Genomic DNA, 23,030 nt, shown 5'->3' with positions numbered 1-23,030 from the left:
TTCGGTCTGTAATTTTATTCCATTTGCCTCTATTCTGCTCAAAGCTACCATGGGCCAGATAATACTTTCCGGTATTGTAGGCTGCTATTGGATCTCATTCAGAGCTAAATCTCTAAAGAGTTGTGATTTGGACTGGTTGAAAACTAATAAAGTCTATTTGCATTTCATGGAGCATAAGTAAAAGCAAAAGCATTCTAGTGCTTGTATTTGCAGTGAACAAAGATGTTTTCCAACATACACCTCTCATCCTACAATACTTTTTCTCACCATTGTTCCCTTCTATCTCTTTTGTTATTCTCTGGATCTCTCTCTCCTTAGCTCAATTTGGCAAAGATTTATTGAACTTAAACTATGTGTCAGACATTGCTGGATGCTAAGGATATAAAAATGAATAAAACATTAAGCTTGCCACAAAGAATTCTTCATCACACAAATAGATCATTGTTTTGAGTCCAGTGATAAAGATAACCATATGACTGAAGGAGGGCATGGAGGGGACAGAAATGCCCAATATATCCAGGGGTAAGAGAAGAATTTCTGAAAAAGAAATATTCATCTCAGTCTCAAAAGGTACATATGAGTTCAGTCAAGAAAAGGAAGAAAAGAGAACAACAATTGCATGTGGAGTGAACAGCATAAACAAAGACAAGGGGAAGGAATGCCATAATGTGTGTTAGTTCAATAGTTCAATATTACTATAAATTGAAGTTTAGGGATGGAAATGGTTAGGAGACTGGAGAAGAAAGCACAGGTCAAAACATGGGAAGGTGATGAACTTTACTTATCAGACATGGGATAGGACATGAAAAGCTTTAAGCAAAGGAGTGAATGAGTCAGACTTGTATTTTAAATAGTTCATTCAAGCTATTAAGTAGAAATCATCATGAAACTTATAAGAGTTCTAGGTGAAATTAATGAGAACTTGAAATAGGCAACAGTCAGTGTCCTCAGTTGAGACAGAGAATAGAGGAGATAAGGAATTCAATACTGGAACAAATGACCTTGAGTTGCCTGTAACCACCCAAATGGAGAAATACAGCAGGCAACTAAAAATGTATGTAAAGATCAGGACAATGTTCTGGTCTGAAGGCTGAGGTCTGGGAACTGATTGCATTTAGAAGATAAATGACATCTTTTTTTTTTTTTTTAAGATTTTATTTATTTATTTGACAGACAGATCACAAGTAGGCAGAGAGGCAGGCAGAGAGAGAGAGAGGAGGAAGCAGGCTCCCTGTGGAGCAGAGAGCCCGATGCGGGGCTCAATCCAGAACCCTGGGATCATGACCTGAGCCAAAGGCAGAGGCTTTAACCCACTGAGCCACCCAGGCACCCCGATAAATGACATCTTGAGAGGAGATGGATCAGGGAATGTGTGTAGAGTGAAAAAAGAAGTGGGCAGAAGATGGGGCCCTTAGGAACACTTATATTTAATGAGGTAATCAAAGAAAAAGAAGAGGGACTCCTGGGTAGCTCAGTTGGTTGAGCGGCTGCCTTCAGCTCAGGTCATGATCCCAGGGTCCTAGAATAGAGTCCCTCATAGGGCAACTTTCTCAGCAGGGAGCCTGCTTCTCTCTCTGCCTCTGCTTGCCTCTTTGCCTGCTTGTGATCTCTCTCTCTCTCTCTCTCTCTCTCTCTCTGACAAATAAATAAATAAATCTTAAAAAAAAAAAAAGGAAGAAAAAGAGTGAGAAGGAACTTTAAAAAGATATGAACAAAGATTGCCATATTCAGAAGTGAAGGGACTTCCAAATGGAAGATAAACAGTGTCAAACCAATCCATGAAAGTATAGACTGACACCTTCCTTTGGATTTAGCAAGAACAATCAGTATTATAGAATAGAAGCCATCAGTGCAGGAGGGGAAATATAGGATAAGGGAGTAGAGACAAGAGTGAGATTTCTATTTCACATCTGGAAGAGTGACTAAGAAGGTGGAGAACAGATTTTGCTTGTTTCTTTATTTGCAGTGACAGAGCAACCAGCAGAAAATGAGAGAATGAACAGAAGGGAAAAGAAGAAGTAGAATTTAGAGCAAAGACATGGAGGAGGGAATGGGTCTTTTTTAAAACAAGACAGTATCCTCATGCTCTGAGAATGGAATAAAGAAAATGATCATTGAGGTAAGACAGAGAAGCACAACAGAAACATTCTAAAGGAATTGTGAAATAATCGCATGGAATCCTAAAAGCTGAGTATGTGTTTAGAAGAGTGTAACCCAGGATATAGCAAAAGTTTAGGATTAAGAGAGTAGTGACAGGGGCAGCTGGGTGGCTCAGTGGGTTAAAGCCTCTGCCTTCAGCTTACCTCATGATCCCAGGGTCCTGGGATCAGCCCCATATTGGGCTCTCTGCTCAGCAGGGAGCCTGCTTCTCCCTCTCTCTCTGCCTGCCTCTCTGCCTGCCTCTCTGCCTACTTGTGATCTTTGTCAAGTAAATAAATAAAAAATCTTTAAAAAAAAAAAAAAAGAGAGAGTAGTGACAAATGAGTCTGAAAAGATAAACTGGAGCACGTTGTAAATAAGCTTCATGAGCAACAACGTGTTAGAGAAGAACATTAAAAGAAATTATAAGATTTGTGGATGCTTTTGTTTAATACTTAGAATGCAATGTGAAAGATAGACTGAATAGGAGAAAAGAACACAGACTTAACTTTTTTTTTTAAAAAAGATTTTATTTATTTATTTGACAGAGAGATCACAAGTAGGCAGACAGAGAAAGAGGGGGGAAGCAGGCTCCCTACTGAGCAGAGAGCCCGATTCGGGACTCGATCCCAGGAACATGGGATCATGACCTGAGCCAAAGGCAGCGGTTTGACCAACTGAGCCACCCAGGTGCCCTGCACAAACATAACTTTTAAAGCCATTCTGATTCTCTCTTCCTTCATTCCCCTCTGTAACCACCCTTCCCTAATTAGTCACAAGTGAAACTGAAGCAGAGTTATTTTAGAATTTATTTATTAAACAAAATAAGGATTTATGTGGTCCTGTCCATAACTGTTAAATCAGCTGAGTCGAATAGGTAATATCTCTCTTATTTAAAAAAAAAAAAAAGCTAAAATTATATTTCCCTTCAAAATATACCAAAGGAAGGGGCGCCTGGGTGGCTCAGTCATTAAGCATCAAGCCCCGCATCAGGTTCCCTGCTCAGCCTGAAGCCTGCTTCTCCCTCTCCCACTACCCCTGCTTGTGTTCCTCTCTCACTGTGTCTCTCTCTGTCAAATAAATAAATAAAATCTTTAAAAAAAAAAAAAAAAAAGGAGTCTTCAAAAATTTTGCTTTGAACAAGTAGCCTTCAATTTAAAAAAAAATAAAAATACTCTTCATCCTCGAAGTGTGCAAAATAGACAATAAAACTACACCATAAGGGAACTCAAAAAAAGGGACAGGGGTGCCTGGGTGGCTCAGTGGGTTAAGCCTCTGCCTTCGGTTCAGGTCATGATCTCAGGGTCCTGGGATAGAGCCCCACATCAGGCTCTCTGCTCAGCAGGGAGCCTGCTCCCCCTCCCCCTCTGCCTGCCTCTCTGCCTACTTGTGATCTCTTCCTCTCTGTCAAATAAATAAATAAAATCTTTAAAAAAAAAAAAAGGGACAAAGATAGGGAAGGCTATAACAATCACTAGTAAGGCTCTTTACCCTCTACAAAATGCTTTTCCAAAACCTTATTCAATTCTCACAACATCACTATGGGATATACATGTTTTCACTTCCATTTCACACATATGGGAACTAATTTTTGTCTGTGTTATTCTGAAACCTAGAACAGTGTCTGGCATATGGTAATTCCCCAGTGAAAAATGTGTCAAATAGAGGGAAAAGGGGCTCAGAGAGGTTTTGTAACTCTGGTAGGGTCATACAGTTAAGGGTGGAGCTGGGCCTCAATCCTGTATGTTCACATTGTTTCATGGTCCTGAAAAGAGAAGAAAAGGGTAGATTGAATATAATCATAATCTGCTTTACAATTTTATGTAAACTGATTAAACTTCAGAAATGCCTACTACTGAGCAACAAACACCAAGGCTAAGTATACTTTCTGTAATTCTTACTTATGCTGCATGGGCATCTTTTGAGTTCAGAAATCTATGGTATTTGTACACTTTATTCTCTCCATAGGTCACCTGCCCTATTCTAAGTTACTTCCTTCTGCTGCACAGAAGTAGTATCTGCAGGACAGAAATGCCCTTTATATCATCTTCTCTTCTCTCTAGAAAGCTATATGTAGCCTTCTGGTATTCAATTGCTTCTACGTAGAAAGCTAAAACAAAGGATGACAATGCCACCCAACGAGTATGCAGAAGATCTTACTCACAGGATTCAAAGGGGCACACACAGTGTGAGTACCATTAAACACCAAAAACAGGATGCAACTCTCCCTACTGAGGCCACTATGTTTAACCATGTTTAACTATGTCACTCCCTGTAATGAATATGATCCTGAAAAAGTTGTGTATATATAAAATTTTTATAAAGTGAGCAATTTCAAAAGCAGTAGGGTGCTTACTATTTAAGTGAATCATGCGGTAAATCCTTTTGCCAAAGAAACCTTTTTTATAACAAAAAATAATCTAATTTTTCTGCTGGCAAATTTGTCTTATGTGTGCAGGACTCTACCAATTTAGGTTCAGAACCTGACATTTCAGCTTAACAGCTATTTAATACTGGGCAAGTGATTACTTTCATGAGTTTGTTTCTTCGTCTATGAAATATTCTTTCTACTTCTCAGGATCACTGTGAGGATAAAATGAGACAATGTTGTATATGTTGTATAAACTGCTCAGCAGCACAGTGTACATGGCAGGGATCAAGAGATAAACTCTGTCAGCCAATACTTCAACATATGTTTACAAAAGTTCTTAGATCTATCAGGAAGAGAGGAATTTAACCACAAGTCCCCAGTTCCCATCATGAGGAGGTAAGAAAGAGGTACTAAATGGAGCATACTCAAAGATGAGCTTTTCATCAAAGACATGTTTAGTCATTTATTGACCTAAGCCTCTTTTTCCAAAGATTTACAAGTGTTATGCCATAGAGTAAATTATAAAGCTTTTAAAAGAAAATAGCACATAAACTGTAACATGGAAATAAAGTAGTGCTGTAAAGGATCTTAGAGAGTGTCTTTTTCAATCCTATCAACTGACAGATTTTAGAAAATCAAAATCCAAAGAGGCAAAGTGGTTTACCTAAGGATATACAATGGCACATTTTTAACAGCACAACATTTCTAACGTACCTTCATTTCCTAGGACAGCCCACCTCTGTGTTCCCATAGTACCCTATGCACACTAATTACCATACTATAATCAATCTTACTTAAATGTCTGTCCTCTCCCCTACTGGGCGGGAAGATCCTAGTAAACAAGGCCTATGCCAAACTTATCCTTATATCCCCAGCACTTGGCTTGTGTTAGATGCTCAACTGCACCGAACATGTCCCAGTTAAAACTGTCTTACCAATGTGAGGGAAGGCATATAATTCTGGAAAACTTACTGTGTAGACCTCCACTACTTTTTGCTTAGCAAGATACTGAAAAGGCTAACGTAATTATAGATCTGAACTTGGGTACAGAAAGACAGGAAGCAATCTCAGGTAGACAGGAACACTACAGTAAAAATGAGTCCCTGGAAAGAAGGTCATCATTGTACCACAGTCCTACTAACTTTATTATATTGTTGGATTTTGATTACTAGACTCTCGAACAGTCTTTCCTTCAACCATTTTACAATGACCTTGGCTGAAACAGTAACATATAAGATAATGCAATTGTCCGTGTGACTCTAGTGCGGTGTTCATGTGGCTCTTTTTAAAATATTTACTAAGCATTCCACAATGAATCTTTAAAAGAAATAGATAAAAACAGTACTTCTAAGGAGAAAAGGCTTATATTTGAGGGATCTGCCTAAAAAGTAACTTAAGAGTAAAAAAACCTCTTTGAGAAAGACATGGTTGCAGCTACAGTGGAGTCCTGGATGCCCTGCTCCTGCTCCTGACTCACCCCTGTTTGCTTTCCTCCAGGAACAAGTCAGTCAGAAAGCCGCTCCACAGTCATAGCTATTAAAGCCACTGGGAAGACACCCTGGAACCAGAGATGGCGATTCACCAATTTAGAATTACTCTAGCCAGCTGCAACCTAAAATCTTGGGAAACAGTGTATACTAACCTGATCACAGGTGCAAAGGAAAAGAATCTCGAAGTGAAAGGACCAGTTCGGATACCTACCAAGATTCTGAGAATCACTACAAGAAAAAGTTGCTTGTGGTTAAGGTTCTAAGACTTGAAATTGTTCTCAGATGAAGATCCACAAGCAACTCATTGATCTGCACAGTCCTTCTGAGATTGTTAAGCAAATTACTTCCATCAGTATGGAGCCAGGAGTCAAGGTTGAAGACACCATTGCAGAGGCCTAAATCAATCTTTTAAATAAATTATCAGTTGTTTAAAAAAAAAATAATAAAAGAGAGAGAGAATAGAAAGAAACTTGAGTTGGAGTCAGATGATATAAATTCTAGTCCTCATTCTCCAACTTCTTATTTGACCTTGGCCAAATCATTCCATTTCTCTGCACTATATGCTCTTTCAGGTTCTTTCAAGTTCAAATGTTATAATTATAAAAGTAAAAAGTCCCTATCAATCCTTGAAATGGAGAAAGATAAAAGGAAGATAGAAAGATAGTAAAATAGAGGGTAAAATGGGGTAAAAGCTTAGTAGAGAGACTGAAGTTCTAGATTGTAGTCCTGGTTTTGTCATTAACTAGCTGAGTAACCCTGAACTAGTCACGTTCCCTCTTCATATCATATTTCTTCCATTTATAAAGTACCCAGATGATCTTCCAGCTCTACTAATCTAGAATTCTAAGTTATAGCCTATGGCTATTAAGAACAATGCAATTTTATAGAATCAGTATGTTTGTGTTCACAAGTCAGAAACAGGACATACAGATAAAATATTTAGTAGACAGAAGCCTCAAATCTCACTTGAGTTTTCCCAAGTTCTAATTCAAATACTGTTCTAGAGTCTCTCACAAGCACTGGTCCAGACTACTGTACTTTGAATTCCCCTATTCTTAATGATATGTCCAAAGACGGACCATTAAGACATGGAAAATAGGTGCTGCCTAGATAATGCATCAGTCCAGTTTCTTCATGGTCTCTCTCTTTTCTACCACTGTACTTTCCTTATACTATCCGCTCTCTGGACTGAGTCAAACCTATCTCTTTTGATTCAAAATCTTCAAAGTTCAGTTCAAATCTCGATACTTGCACGAAGCACTCCCTTCCCACTGTAGCCCACATCCATTTTTCACTCTTTTGAACTTCTAAAGTACTACAGTGCTGTGGCAGAGATTCAGTGATATTTGTAAAGAGCTTATTATGCTTCCCATATAGCAAAGGCTCAATAAATCATAGTAGTGTGGTTGCCACACCTTTAGCACTAATCACATATCCTTTAGTTCAGTGCATCTTAAATTTAATGTGCATGTAAATCACCTGGACATTTTATTCAAATGCAAATTGACTCAGGAGGTATGACCACCTGATAAGCTGTAGTTCAACAAGCTCCTGCCTGGGGCACTTGGGTGGTGCAGTGGGTTGAGTAGTTGAGTGTCCCATTCTTGGTTTCCCCTCCAGTGATTATCTCAGAGTCTCAGGATCAAGCCAAATGTTATGCTCAGCAATCAGTGTAGAGTCTGCTTGAGATTCTCTCTCCCTCTCCCTCTGCCCCTCCCACTTATGCTCTCTACCTAAAATAAATAAATAAATCTTAAAAAAAAAAAAAAAAGTTCCTATTTGATGCCAATACTGTTGATCCAAGGACTATATTCTTTGAATATAAGGGGTAGTTTTTGTAAACTTAAAAAAAAAGGATGAGGGAACCCTTCTACACTGTTGGTGGGAATGCAAACTGGTGCAGCCACTCTGGAAAACAGTATGGAGATTCCTCAAAAAGTTGAAAATAGACTCAGCAATTGCACTACTGGGTATTTACCCCAAAGAAACAAATGTAGTGATCCAAAGGAGCACCTGCACCCCAATGTTTATAGCAGCAAAGTCCACAATAGCCAAACTATGGAAAGAGCCCAAATAGCCATCAACAGATGAATGGATAAATAAGATGTTGTACATATATATGCAATGCAATATTATGCAGCCATCAAAAAATGAAATCTTACCATTTACAACAACGTGGATGGAGCTAGACGGTATTATGCTAAGCAAAGTAAGTCACAGAGAAAGACAATTATATGATCTCACTGATACATGATATGGAATTTAAGAAACAAGGCAGAGGATCATGGGGAAGAGAGGAAAAAATGAAACAAGATGAAACCCAGAGAGGAAGACAAACCATAAAAGACTCTTTTTTTTTTTAAGATTTTTTATTTATTTATTTGACAGATAGAGATCACAAGTAGGCAGAGAGAGAGAGAGAGGAGGAAGCAGGCTCCCCACTGAGCAGAGAGCCTGATGTGGGGCTCCATCCCAGAACCCCGGGATCATGACCCAAGCCGAAGGCAGAGGCTTTAACCCACTGAGCCACCCAGGCGCTCCAAGAGACTCTTAATCGTAGAAAACAAACTGAGGATTGCTGGGGGGAGGAGGGTGTAGGAATGGGGTAACTGGGTGATAGACATTGAAGACGGTATGTGTTATAATGAGCAAGGGTATTATATAAATAAGACTAATGAATCACAGACCTGTACCCCTGAAACAAATAATGCATTATATGTTAATTTTTTTTAAAAAGTGTGTTATCTTAGCTGTCCACTTGAACAGAAAAATATTCAAAGACAGATACTACAACTCCTTTTTCTTAGCATATACACCCCATAACAAGAAGGTGCTCAATAAACACCTGTGGACTTACCATATCTACAGTCCCCAGAACATCAGATAACCTCTAGAATGTCTGTGCTATGCTGATTTTCAAATCAAACATTGAGACATGCTAAGACGGAAAAGCTCACTTGGTCACTGGAATTGGAATTGCTGAAAATGGAGGCAGGGAAAAATCTGAGAGAAAACTTACCTCTTCACCAGTGAGAGTGTAAGATGCAGAAAAAAAAAACAACATACAAATGGACATTTGTTCCTTGTTTAAGCACAAAGATAATTAGAGTTCAGTATTAACTGCACTTCAAATTTAGGTATGAACCTTAAAAGAAGACATGCATTTCAGGCAAAACGTATATATATTTAAAATACTAGTAACAATTAGTAATAAGGGATTTCATTTTTTAGTGGAGCAGATACATATTTTCAATGATTCTTTACCATGCAATTAATCTAAAGATCTCAAGCAACCAATGAAAACACATTTTAAACAAGAGACAGAAACAACCTCCAATTTTCCCATCAACTTAGTCTGTGGAAAAGTCCCCAAATTCCATTGTCCTTAATTACACTGATAAAAATTTGAAGGAATCTGCTATATATTAAGGTTGCTCTGAGAGCCTGCCAACTTTAAGCCCTTCTTTTAAATCTCCAATTATTTAAATGCTTCTTAAAACCCTCTTTATTTTAGCAATCTATAGTTCAAATGGGACCAATATTCTTAAATTCTACCAGGAAGCTACACTCTGACTTCCTATTCAAGCATCAGGAAAATAATATTGGACATATATGACACCTGTTCACTGAATGCTATCTAGATAGCTTAAACAGTGAGACAAATTTGCTAAAATTTGCCATTAGAGGAAAAAGCACCTTTTTAAGTCACTGTACTTATCATAAGCAGACACCTGCTCCTTAACTTATAGAGAACTTTCAATAAAACCATTCAAAAATATTTAACTGAGGTGCTTTTAGCAAATTCAGGCAAGAAAGAAAACAAAATCTGCAATCCTGAGAATTGCTATTAAGCATAGAAACAAAGAAGCATCAAATGCCGTCAAGCTCTAGACTCAAACTGGGTTTATGAGTTTTAATAAATCAATGTTATTACTACAAAGAAAATCAGAAAACGGTTGGGAGTCAGCCCAAAGGAAAATGGCTTCTATTGCTTCCATCAGAAGTTTAGTCCCCAGGGCAAGGCAAATTCTCTGGTTCATGCCAGGCAGGCAGTTTTCCTAGAGAAAAACACTATCCAAAAAGAGTTTTGAATCCCAAGCAATAGAAGCAGTTAGTGCTAAACACAAATCTCAGCAACCACATCATGCCCACACAGATGAGTATCTTCCTACCTGCTGGTACCTAACAGGTAATTAAACCCAAAACAAATGTCTTCATCAGAACAGGAGATCAGGACAAGGTACATGAGTGTCAGATTCCTGCATAAAAAATGAAGCATCAATATTCCTATTTCTCCCCTCCTTTTCCTAGCCTTTCTTCAAGACTCATCTTTTAGGGGCACCTAGGTGGCTCAGTTGGTTAAGCGTCTGTCTTCGGCTCAGATCATGATCTCAGGGTCCTTGGATTGAGCCCTGCATTGGGCTCCCTACTCAGCGGGGAGTCAGCTTCCCCCTGCCACTCTGCCTATTGTGATTTCTCTCTGTGTGTGTCAAATAAATAAAGAAAATCTTAAAAAAAAAAAAAAACCCTCATCTTTTATAAAGCTTTCTCCAATAACTCTGGCTCTCACAATCACTCTATTTATTGAATGCCTAAAACATTGGTCTGAAATAATAATTGTAGAATAATTTTTTTAACTGTTCATTTCATGTCTCCATTTTGTCTCCAAATTTCAATGTGAGTTCTTGGTAAGGCCCCTACTCTGCCTACCCTGTAGAGGGAGCCTATTATTAATATTGCCAATAATATAATGATGAGGCAAACTTATTATTGTATTATTGGCAATAATGATAATACATTATTAATATTATATATATTGTGAGGCAATACAGCATAGTGGAATGGCAATACTGGAGTCAAATGGGCCTAAGTTCAAATCCTAGGTCAACTATTTGCTGGCTGTATGACTGGGAACACGTTACTCACTTTTTGTAAGCCTCAGCTTTGTGTTTAGAATTTAATGAGACATATATAAGAGCACCTAGTAAGGGTCTGACATATAACAGTTGCTCAATAAAACTTAGTTACCTACCTTTCTCATTTAATAAGCACTTGTAATTTAAACTAAGAATAATCTTCCTATGGGACTACCAATGGTACCATCATATACTCTTATATCTTCCTCATACACTCTTGCCAGTTCCTCTGTCATTTCCTAACAAAGGTCCCTTAAGATTTTCTACTCCATTGTTCTGAGAAAAGGCAACTACACAAGTCACCCAAATGACTATTCAGAATGGTCATATTAGGAGCCAGCAGGAATGCATCTCCACATCTACAGCTCACTTCCATTACACCCACGCCAGTACTCCCTCCCTCCAAGTCTCCCTGTGAGAAAATGAAAGAGAAAAGCAGTAAAGCAGCCAAAAGAGGAAATGGAGAAAAACAATTCTGTGGTCCCTCTGTGTCTCACTCTCAGGAGGAAGCACTTGGGTCCAGGCTCTTACCTCAACCTTTCTGAGAAAGTAAAAAATAAAACCCTTCCCATATTCCTGAAGAAGAAGCAACCCAGATTTCTTGCCTCTTCACTTCTTCAAGCCCTTCCTTCACCAGTCAATTCTTCCATCACCACCGACCCCAACCATCCCTGGGCCAACTTCCTGCTACGTGACATAGAACCTCTTTAACCTGATCTGTCTTGAATGAACCCCATTCATGCTTTTACTAACTAGAGGTAACATTTTCCAGAAGCCTTCACCATTCTAAGTTGCAATATCCCAAGAAAGAAGAAAGAAAGAGAGAGAAAGAAAGAAATTCTCCAAGTTGCTGTCTACTACATTAAGGTAGATCTTTTTATTTGTTTGTACCCCTTTAATGATCCAGAATATTTTACCTCAGTCATCATCTTTCCAGCTGGAAAAAACCACCTTCACTTTCACAACTCTCCCCATCCTCCCACCCCGCCGCCACACACACACACACAAACACACACACACGCTTTTTTTTTTAACTAAAACAAAAACAAATTTAAAAAACCACAAATCCCCTCCGTGCTTCAAAAAACCAAGCATTTTATTATTCTTAAACGGACCTCAGCCATGCTCCTCTGCAGCAAGCTCAAGTACATACACATGGGCTCTCACATCCGTGCTTCGACCAACGTAGATGTCAATACTGATACAAGCCTTCATCCAGCCAGGTGAAAACTACCCCCATCACCCTCTCCCTCGAAACACTCATTTCCACCGCAAATTCACTCCGTGACTCACGATGTACAATCTTTTGTATTGGCTTTAAATGTTTCACCTGAGCTTCTAAGTGTCTAGGCTGAAAGTCTGTTCTTTCTGCCCCCTCCCTTCAAGAACAAACAAACAAACAAAACTCTATTTTTTCTTTTTTTTAGGATTCTTCCCTGTTGCATAAAGTAGCTCCTTCTTTTACGTGTCGTGAGGGATTTGAGAGAATCGAGGCAATATTTCACCTCAGGATTCACCTTTCCAGATCACCCTGCCCCCGCCACCAGACACAACGTTGAACCCCCCCCCCCCCCCCAACATCTCCCCACAGGGGGACCATGCAGACCCTCCCTCTCAGGTGTCAGGAACGATTCCTTGGCGCCCGGGACCACCTTCCCCACGGCCTCCAGCTGCCCGGCAGGCCCCGGGAACCCCGCGCGGCGGCGCCGGCCGGGTACCTACCAGTCGGTGTGCGGCTCGTCGACGACCAGCAGCACCTTGGCCTTCCTGGCGGCGGCGGGCGCGGGCGCGGGCGCGTCCACCAGGCCGGCCGAGGCTGCCGTCTGCTTCACCGCTTGGGACAGCGAGCTGAAAAAACTGCTGCCCACCGATGGCGCCGCGGCCGCCTGCGGCGCGGGATGCGACGCGGGCGCCGGGGCCGGGGCCGGGGCCGGCGGCGGCCTCCGCTCGGGGCCCGGCGAGACGGCCGGGGGCGCCGAGGAGGCCGAGGCCGCGCCCGGACCGGGGGGCGGCGGCGGCGGCTGCTGGGGCTCGGGCCGCTGCAGGTCGGTCATGTAGCCATTGGGCAGGTTGGCGATGAAGCTGCTGTCCGACAGCCGGCGCCTCAGGAAGTTCATCATCTGGCTTGAGGGGCTGGGGGCGCGCGGGGCGGCGGGGTCGGACGGCGCGGAGGGCGAGACTGAGGCGGCGGCGGCTGGGGGACTAAGGTGGCTGAGTCGGCTGCGGCCGGGTTCGCGGCGCGCGAGCCCAGCAGACAGCCGCGGTGCACTGGGCCGGGCGGGCCGGGCAGCGCGAGGCGCCGCGCCAGGGAGCGGGCGGGGGCCGGAGGCGGAGCCACTTTTCGCCCCGCCTCTCGCCGCAGAGCCGGCACCGCCCCCTATTCGCTGCCTACGCGCCCCGCACCTAGCGGTGGGGTCCCTACTCTGGAGATTTGGGGACAGGGGGATTGCCAGGTCTCCTGCAACCTGAGCGGAGTTCTGTGGAGAGAGTGTGGGAGCCAGTCTTGCTCCCTAGAATAGGGAAAAAGCCGAGACCCCTACCACATTTTTGGTTGGGGATAAAAGAGCCATGTCCCACCCAGAGATGGAGGCGAAGAAAACTGTCCCCACTCCCTTTCGAAGGAAGAGAGGTGTCAGCCTCCCGAGCCTGAGGTGAGAATGGACCCATTCCCCTGGTGCGCGCGCGCATACACACGCACATACTCCCTGTAATGGGAAAGAAAAGAACCGCCTCTTTTCCCAAAGCTGGGAGAAAGGTGCCATCTCCTCAACCTCCAAGTGATGGAGGAAAGAATAATCTGCCCACACACGCGCGCGCGCGCGTTTACACACACATACACAACACACACACACACTCATATGATGAAACAAAAGAACTACTCCTTCCTCAATATTAAGTGAGAAAGACATCCTCACCCCCCACCCGCCACCCCCACCCCTTCATCCTTTTGGTGACAGAGATTTGACAGATCTTCCACTGGGTCTGTGGACGCATTTTTGGTGCCTGCACTTTAGGGATGGCTCACTTACGAGCACCTTCTCTTCCCATCCTCATGAACCAGAGAGGTGAAACCGTGCATAAGGCTGGAGACCCCTCCCCCCAAGTGGGGTATCTAAGGGTCCCCACCCTTTCTGTGCTTGCCTTCCTGATAGGCAGTGGTGCGTCCTATATTGTACCAAGAAGTTTATCTCTTCAAATATCTTTCTATATGTTTTTTCCAGTTCATTAATTGGCTAGATCTCTTTCCACCTCCATGAAGACCTCTGATTATCACCTTTCCATGTGCACTCCCTAAATCTGTTTTGACTTCTGGACCTTTGTTTTCACCTCTCATGAGATATATACTTAATCCATGTGTTGTATGGGAAGAGGACACAGCAGATATAGTACTTTACATTCAGCCCACTCGGGGTGATGTGTGACCTCAGGCAAATTAGCCTCTGAGCTTCTTTTCCCTATCTGATAAAAGGAGATAATGCTTTTAAAAAAATTATTTTAGTATAATTGACACACAATGTTACATATTAATATCAGGTGATTATAGTGATTCAAGGAGTTTATACATTATGCCATGGGGAGATGAAACTTTTCAAAGTTGTTACACAGAATAAATTGTGTATATAAAGCACCTGGCACACAGTAGATATTCTAGTAGCAGTGGCTTGATTCTTATTATGTGAACTAGTTCTCAGTAGGTATCTGTTGGACTAAACAGAATCAGTGAACATCTTGTCACTAATACTGACAGGCAGTTCTTGAGTCCTGCCTCCCAGCTGGCACTCAACTTGGGACCTATAGATGCACAATTGGGCTCTGAGCCAGAGACCTAGTGATGTTCAAGAGGCCTCCAGCCAACTATAATAATACAGTGGTCTTCCCATCCACCTTGTGCCAGGCAGTGGTAAGTGCTTGATAGACTGATATAAACGCAAAGTAGATCCTGTCTGTGGAAAGTTCACAATCTATGGGAGCAGAGAGCAGGAAAGATAGACACAGGAACGATTTACTACAAGAATATGTGAGAAATGCTGTAATATCGTTGGGCTAAATGGTTTAGGGACACCAAGGAGTGAGGGATGCATTCTGCCTATGAGGTTTAGGAATGGCTTCTCAGAGAAGGTGACATTTGAAGTGAGTCTTAAAGCAGCTATAAGACTACCAGCAGAGAAGTAGGGAAGGCATTCTGGCAGAGAAGGCCTAGAGGAATGCTAGTTGATGACTCCCCCAGGAAGCCTTCCCTCAATCCTCCACGGTAGACGAAGTGTTTCAGATAGACAGTGTTTCATGGTAGATAAAACCTGAGTCTGGTTTGGTCATAGCCCCTTAAAAAATTTATGATAAAATATTCTGGTGGCTTGAATGTATGCTTTTCAAAGAGAGGATTATGTTTGAGCCATCTTGGACCCCAGCATGAAGCATGGTCCTTGGCCTGCAATAAGGACTCAGCTGTTTGAGAGACGAACTGTACTCTTATCCAACTCAGCTCTTGTGTCTATTGGAGAATAAAACTGATAACTTCACTAATAACTAAATAAACTTATTTTAATGTACTGCCCTTCCTAGAAGTATTTTTTAGAGTATCAGATGAATCTTTTCCAAAGGATAAATCTCTTGATGGGATTTCATATACTTTTATCACTTCCATTTTTCAGATGTTTGGGTTATCTTTTTTTTTTCATGTTTCACTAAGTAATTCCACTTAACCATGAAGCTAGTAGTGTATGTATCATATTTTTAAATCAACCAGTTAAAAAACATGTTGTGAGTATCTAATACATGCAGGGTATTATGCTAAGCACTCATGGATAAAGAAGATTCAAGAATAAATAAAACCCAAGTTACACCCTTAAGAAGACAGCTCGTAAACATGTGAACACATAACCAGCAATAGCAGAGCAGTTGGTGAATGACCAGAAAGTGGAGCAGGCAGTGAGTGTTAAAAGAGCCAGAGGAGGGGGCACCTGGGTGGCTCAGTGGGTTGAGCCTCTGCCTTCAGTTCAGGTCATGATCTCAGGGTCCTGGGATCGAGCCCCGCATCTGGCTCTCTGCTCCACAGGGAGCCTGCTTCCCCCTCTCCGTCTGCCTTCTGTTCTGCCTACTTGTGATCTTTCTCTCTCTGTCAAATAAATAAATAAAATCTTAAAAAAAAAAAAAAGAGCCAGAAGAAGAAAAGATCTGAGAGATAAGAGGATTTCACAGGGGAGGTAGGACTCAGTCCTTATGAAATGGGTGGAATTCGGATACCCAGGACAGGGTGGAGAAAACAAGACAGAGAGGCTAGGAAAAGCAAAGACAGGGAAACTAAACTGGGTAAGTAGTGAGAATGTATTGATCTATTCCTTGAAGGCAAAGACCTTACCTATCACTATAGTTTTTGAACCTTAGAATAGTTCCTGGCCTGAAGCATGCCCTTACATATTTGTAAGGAGGCTCTGCAGGTTGTACTTGTATGTTTATGTTGCTAGTGTCTATCCAGGTTTCTTTTTAAGTAGCAAGTACCTCAAGGTGAGGGATTCTTCTTCTGCTCCTCTCAAAATGTTGTACAAAGCCTGATACAACATCTAACACACACTTGGTATCCCAGTCTTGGGTGCTAGACCAAAATATGCCCAAAGAACTCCTTCAGTTTAGATTCCCTCATTGATACAATGGAAGCCTATAAGATCATTGAAAAATATCTATCAAATACTCCATGGATTTATTGTTACTTTCTGGTAGGTTTTAATAAGAATATTATTCTTATGGGAAAATAGACCATTTTCTTATAATTGGGAATGTATGGTCACTAATCAGTTGTATATAAGCAGAAGATTTTGATTAGTTGACATAACTGTAAATCACAACTGCTTAAACTAATATTTTCTATACGCTAAGTTCTTGCCAAGAAGTGTCGGTGCAGCATGCAAAGACACGCTTATAAGTGGGCTTGTGTTTTTAATGAGCCATAATGAAAATCTTTCCTTTATCCCTACCTGCGAATCCAGGTTCCAGATGCAGGAAGAATATAGCACTTTCAGTCTATCTTATGTCCTGCCTTTTTTCTGGAATTGAAGGGGAAACAGGGCTTGAAAATTCTATAAAATATACAATTCTGGCACTGTTCAGGCCTTTTCTGTCTTTCTCTGAGACCAACCAGCCATTCTCATCTCTAGGTAGAAGGCATTTTTCCCAAAGCAATTGGTGGAAGGGTCTCCCTCACTTTTCTGAATCACTCAGGGTCCAACTAAGCCAAATATCAGAATTTCAGAGGTCTCTACCAGTTTTAGAAGCCCAGGACTCTGTAAGGCCCTTCCTTGCATAATCTTTATCTTCCCACTGAATTGTAAACACAGGCACACATCTGGCGACTGCAGATGAAAGAATCCTGCTAAAATCAGGAACCAATTTAAATGCTTTATCGCCTCTCTGATTTCTCTCTTCTCCTGAACAACAATGCAGCAGAGAATGCTCACAGGGAGAAAGGCAGGCAGAGCTCAAAAACAGCTTAAAAGGAAAAGCTGGCATACCAAGCCACCTGACCAAACACTTGTTGCCCAGGTGTCCTCTCAAACAAGGAAGTATCCTTGAACATGCCACCTTTGGCCTTTGCTCGCTTCTCAGGATTGGGGGACCCCATTCAGGCCCATCTGCCCTAAAGAGATGTAGAAGGTATTTGGAATTCCAGAAACTGTTAAGTTCCATCACTACTTGGCTTTGTGATTTTCAAAAAGTTGCTCAGCTTTCTAGGCCTCTTACGTAAACAGGGAGGGACAGGTGTGCCTTGAGCCTCTCAGGAGATAATATGGGACCACTTTGAAAGTGAAAAGGTTAACCAGAAAAGGCATCAATATTGCTTTCCACACTCATGTTACCTGTCATTCGGAGAACCCAATTGAATTGAGTTTGTCACCTTCATTCAGGTGGCCCTTCTTAATAATCAGCCCTGTGGATAACCTTCTTCATTTGCCTCTGGGTAGAGGACAGCTTTGTCCCTGACGTTGAACTCTCCAAAGATGGCCATGTCAGCTGGGCCAGTTTGCTATGATTAGGAATCACACAAATATAAGTTTAATTCCTAAATCTACCTCATGGTAACTGTGTAACTTTGAACAGATCATTTCTAGCCTCAGTTTTCTCATCTGTAAAAGAAAGGTGTGATGATCATAATGACCTTGAGGGCTATTGTGAAGACTAAATAAGATCAAGTCTATGAGTGTATTTTATAAGCAGTAAAGCCCTGTGCAAATGTTAGCTATTAATATTTCTGACACCAGGGGAATCACAGAACTGAAATATAAAAAAGGACTCTCCCGGGGCGCCTGGGTGGCTCAGTGGTTAAAGCCTCTGCCTTCGGCTCAGGTCATGATCCCAGAGTCCTGGGGTCGAGCCCCGCATCGGGCTCTCTGCTCAGTGCAGAGCCTGCTTCTCTCTCTCTCTGCCTGCTTCTCTGCCTACTTGTGTTCTCTGTCTGTCAAATAAATAAATAAAATCTTTTATTAAAAAAAAAAAAAAAGGACTCTCCCCACACATACTTATCCTACAGTTACACACCCAAGAGAATTCATGGAAAGCATGAGGTGGATCCTTTGCAGTCATTCCCAGGCTTAGTCATACCTGCTAAAATATATGCAACAATCATTTCAGCTAATTGCTTCTACCTTCCTGGGTGACCTTGAACAATGCACTTCTCTCTCTGAGCTTTCATTTCCTGGCCTGGAAAATGAGCTGAGTGATCCCCAAGGTCTAGTGTTGTGAGATTCTGTGCATGGAGACCCACAGAGGGAAATAAGCACCTGATGTCACCAGGCTGAGCAAGGGAATACAGGGGCTGAGTCTGGGGAGCCAACACTGAGCATGGCTTTAAGAAGAGAGAGAGATAAAGAGAGAGAAGCAGAGGCACCCAGGAGAAATGGATGGAATGAATTCTAATCCCAAGTCTTCCCCTGACTTAAAGGAGTCAGAGATGGTCCCCTTGCCAAGTCCCCATTTCTCTGGCAATATTGGGGACACAATAATGTCTACAACTGATGAGATGCCGACCACATGCCAGAAACTGCCTGTGTGTTATCTCATTTAATCTCCCCCAAGGGAGGTGTTAAATGTCCTCTTTTTACCATTAAAGCAATTGAACTTCAAAGACATTATACTAACTAACATGAGATCTTAGAACTGAAATATTGAAGAGCTATAAGGCAGGTTTGGTTGCTTACAAAACCCATGAGATTCCCCATTAGAGTATATTGGCAGGTCCCTTAGAAAGATGCCATTCAGCAGCAGCTTGCCTAATAAATGCATTTCATTGGAAACCATACAAGAAATAATGTGCCCACCTGGCCTCTCCTCAGCTTCCCTGTCATCTCCCTTTGCCCCAAATCCTGCAGAGATAGGAGGCTTGGCATCCTGTATGAACATTTCTGCCCCCAGGAACAAGCTAGTTTGAAGCAAAAAGAATCAAGCCAATGAGACACCCCTTCCCCCATACACCCCACTCCTCCTCCCACCCAGCTTGGACCACAGCTCCCCACAAAGCAGCTCTGGCCTCTTGTGGGATGCGGGTGTATTGGTTGTTGCCATGGTGATAGAGGAACATTACTGTCACACACATACAGGAGCAGCACAGAGTGGGTCTCCCCCGCCTGGGAAACTCAGGATTCATCAGAGATTGCTTCAGATGCAACCTCTGATGCTTCCTCACACCACTTCATGGATAAGTGAAACAGCATCCTTTCCACTTAGCATTCAACCCACCCCAGGGACAACACTGAGCTTTCTGTACTGATTGGGTGTAGAAGGCAACCCCCTCCCTCTACTTCTGTTACAGTTCCTCTTCAAGGAGGCTCCTACCAGGTGATAGGAAGAGATATTAAAAAGATGCCAGTGAATGAGCTGTTGTGTTTGTAATCTCAGCTATGCTTAAATTGTGAACCAATTAGATTCTTAGACCCATAAGGGTTTATCTTCTGCCTCAGCTGCTTTTTAGCAAAACAATCTCATGCAATTTCTTTAATGAGACTCAGTTTATTTATCTGTAAAGTGGGGTTAATCATTCTTTGCAGAGTTTTTGAAGAAAATTAAGTGAGATCATTTATAAACAGTGCTCAATACAATGTCTGGCACATTCTCATGACACCAATTATTTTAAAGAAAGAAATATAATGAAACAGATGTTCTGATTTAGAAACAAATATTTGAATCCCTGGTTCACCACTTAATAGCTTAATAGCTATGTAATATTTTTTTTAAAAGATTTTATTTATTTACTTGAGAGACAGAGAGAGAGTGTGGGAGCAGGGAATGAGGGGCAGAGGGAGAGGGAGATGCAGACTCCTTGCTGAGCAGGGAGAGCAGGGACCTCCCCTTCACCTATGCGGGGCTGATCTCAGAACCTCGGAATCATGAGCCAAGCCAAAGGCAGATGCTTAACAGACTAAGCCACCCAGGTGCCCCTAACTATGCAATATCCTGAAGTCAATTTCATTTTTTTAAAGATTTTATTTATTTATTTGACAGACAGATCACAAGTGGGCAGAGAGGCAGGCAGAGACAGAGAGAGGGGGAAGCAGGCTCCCTGCAGACAGAGAGCCCGATGTGGGGCTCAATCCCAGGACCCTAGGATCATGACCTGAGCTGAAGGCAGAGGCTTTAACCCACGGAGCCACCCAGGCGCCCCAAGTCAATTTCATTTTGAGCCTCGGTTTCCTCAGGTGTAAAATGAAGAGGTTATATAGATTCATAAGCTCAAAACCTATTATGTCTTTCTTCTTTTTTTTTTTTTAGCACAAACACATTTATTTACTAACCAAAGAGATGATCCTAATTAAATCAACACTTTGAAATAGTTGCATGTAAAATGTGATAAAGATAACTGAACACAGTAATGGAAAAAAAAAAAAGGCAGTATAGAGATTTGCTCATTGAACTGAGCTTGTTCATCCTCACAGCTAATTTCTGTCCAAAATAGTGATGGAATTTTTTACTCTATTTTTTCATAGACCTGAGTTCATGACACATTCCACCACCAGTTTCCTATTTTCCAATTTTCTTGTGCTTGTGCTTTCCTTCGCATCCCATTCCTGATGTTGAACCAATGCACTGTCTGTGAAGTTGCAGACAGTCTGAGTTTTTCTGCCATCAGCTGTAGTTTCTTCAAACTTCTCTCCCAGGTTACATGAAAACTCTGTTGTTTCCAGAGTGCTCTCAGTTTTTATGGTGAGGTTTTGCTGTCAGAAGAGAGGATACAATCTGGTTTGGCCATTGCACCCACTTTTCGCAGAGCCATTCCCACTCCTACTTCCTACATATATTCATCAAAACCTTTGCTCTCCACTAAGCACCATCTTCCTACTGGCTGCTGAATGGTGGCCATGGTGGGTGCAGGTGGGCAGGCTGAGCTAGCAGAGCAGAGTGGGGCATCAGGAGCTTGCCAAAGCCTATGATTTCTAAGTGAAGATTTATTTTGAAGATATGTTTATGATATCTGAGGATTTCTGTGAAAAAGCCATCCACTTCTTTATTGCTGAAAGGCCATAAGGAATCAATGGCATAACTACTTAATGTATCTATACATTGAGAAGAATCTTTCCCCAACCCCCACCCTTGACACCACATTATATGAGTTCCTGCACAGCTGTCCCCAAGGGAAGGTTTCTTAATGCCAGCACCAACTCTGAGCAGATGACCCCATTTCTTCTCTTGAAAACAGCCAGCTCCAGGGACCTGAGAAAAACAGAGTCATAGTCCAAGGTCGAACACTTGACTGTTGTTTTAATGAGTGTGATTCAGCCTGAAAGCCCATCAGCACTTTCTCTCCATCCCCTCCCCTGAGTCCCAGAGTCTGCAGGACTCTGCCAGGGCTGGAGGCTCTCTGGAGAGCTGAAGACACCTGGCTGGCTTGCCTGTCCCCTGTTCTTGATCAGGAGTGGGGTCAGTTTTCCTATTCCTTGGTTTTTATCTTCTCCCTACACTGTCAATAGAATGTCTTTCCTCATCTCCAAAATAGCATCTGGTCAATTTGAAACAAGCTAGCAGTAGGCTTTCTGCCAGCGTTCTCATTTCTTGAAGGATGGAAGGCATTCCCCCAACCAATTATCTAAAATTCCCTTTGCCTAATGATTTAGCCAACTCCTCCATCATGAGCTGGTCCTGGGTATCCTAATGTCACCTTGAACAAATCGACTGTAATGATTGTTTCACACATTGCTTTGAATTCCTACAACTCTACAAGGTAAGAATCATGCTCTCACTTAAAGAAATGAGGAAACAGAGGCTCTGAGAGGGGAAGAGACTTCCCCAAGGTCACATAGCCTGTCCCAGAGAGCTGAGATTCAAACTCTGCTAGACAATTTAGGAGGAAGACTTGAACACTCACTTGCCACTTGCTTTTCCTACAAGACACAGTGAGCACATTGGAAAGTACTAGGGACTAGAGAACACGGCAGCCAACAGCTCCAGAAAATTAACCCATATGTCATCTCTGGTGTGCCTCCGAGCCTTTGCAAATCTATTCCCTCTACTTGGGGTACCCTTCCCCATGCCTTGCAGCATGGTGCAGTGGAACAACCACAAGCTTTGCAGCACACAGAGCTAGTTTAGAATCCTAATGGTCCCATTTGCGGATCTATGATTTCCGATCATTTATCTTATCTCCCTGCGGTTTTTCTTCTTCTTCTGTAACATAGGACTATCTACCTCATCACGTTGTCATGAGGATTCGATCTAAAAGGGCCTAGCCTGGTGCTTGGTAGTTAGCAGGTGCTCATGACTTTAACCAGTCTTTCCTAATGCAGCTCAGGCACCACCACTTCTGTGAAGCCCTTCCTGACTATGCCTCCCTCCTCCACACCCTAACATTCATTCTTTTCTTTTTTCATTTAACAAATACTTAAAATACATAAATAAGTCAATTGTAGCACTCAGCACACGGTATTGAAGTTATTGGGTCATGTTCTGTTTCCTTCACTAAACTGAGATCTCAACTAAGTCATCTCTGAATCCAGAATGCCTCATCCAGGGTCTGGCAGGAGGGAGGACGGGCAGAAGATAGGAAGATTGAAGAATAAAAGGAAGAAGGAAAAGAAAAAAAGGCCAGAGACTGCTTATGAAACCGCTTTTAAAAAATACCACCTCTCACTATCC

The 23,030-nt window shown here is 42.1% G+C and overlaps 1 protein-coding gene and 2 pseudogenes across 2 annotated transcripts in view; 1 reads left to right on the top strand and 2 right to left on the bottom strand.

The window, feature by feature from the left end:
• Nucleotides 1-13,139, bottom strand: part of SYN2 (synapsin II) — a 211,673-nt gene extending 198,534 nt beyond the window's left edge. The window contains exon 1 of one of the 2 annotated variants that reach the window (XM_032841678.1): nucleotides 12,639-13,139. In XM_032841678.1, coding sequence (XP_032697569.1) covers nucleotides 12,639-13,036 — 398 coding nt within the window. In that variant the 5' untranslated portion in view covers nucleotides 13,037-13,139. The remainder of the gene's footprint in view (nucleotides 1-12,638) is intronic. The other variant, XM_032841676.1, reaches the window with a different exon arrangement.
• LOC116857470 lies at nucleotides 50-6,399 on the top strand (annotated as a pseudogene).
• Nucleotides 13,140-20,881: 7,742 nt separating the features above from the next.
• Nucleotides 20,882-21,261, bottom strand: LOC116857473 (annotated as a pseudogene).
• Between the last annotated feature and the right edge of the window lie 1,769 nt (nucleotides 21,262-23,030).

This window comes from Lontra canadensis, unplaced genomic scaffold, assembly GCF_010015895.1.
Source record: "Lontra canadensis isolate GAN:19392208 unplaced genomic scaffold, GSC_riverotter_1.0 scaffold124, whole genome shotgun sequence".
NCBI classification, from domain to species: Eukaryota; Metazoa; Chordata; class Mammalia; order Carnivora; family Mustelidae; genus Lontra; species Lontra canadensis.
The sequence above is the reverse complement of the archived record's forward strand: the minus strand, read 5'-3'. Positions and strand labels throughout refer to the sequence as shown.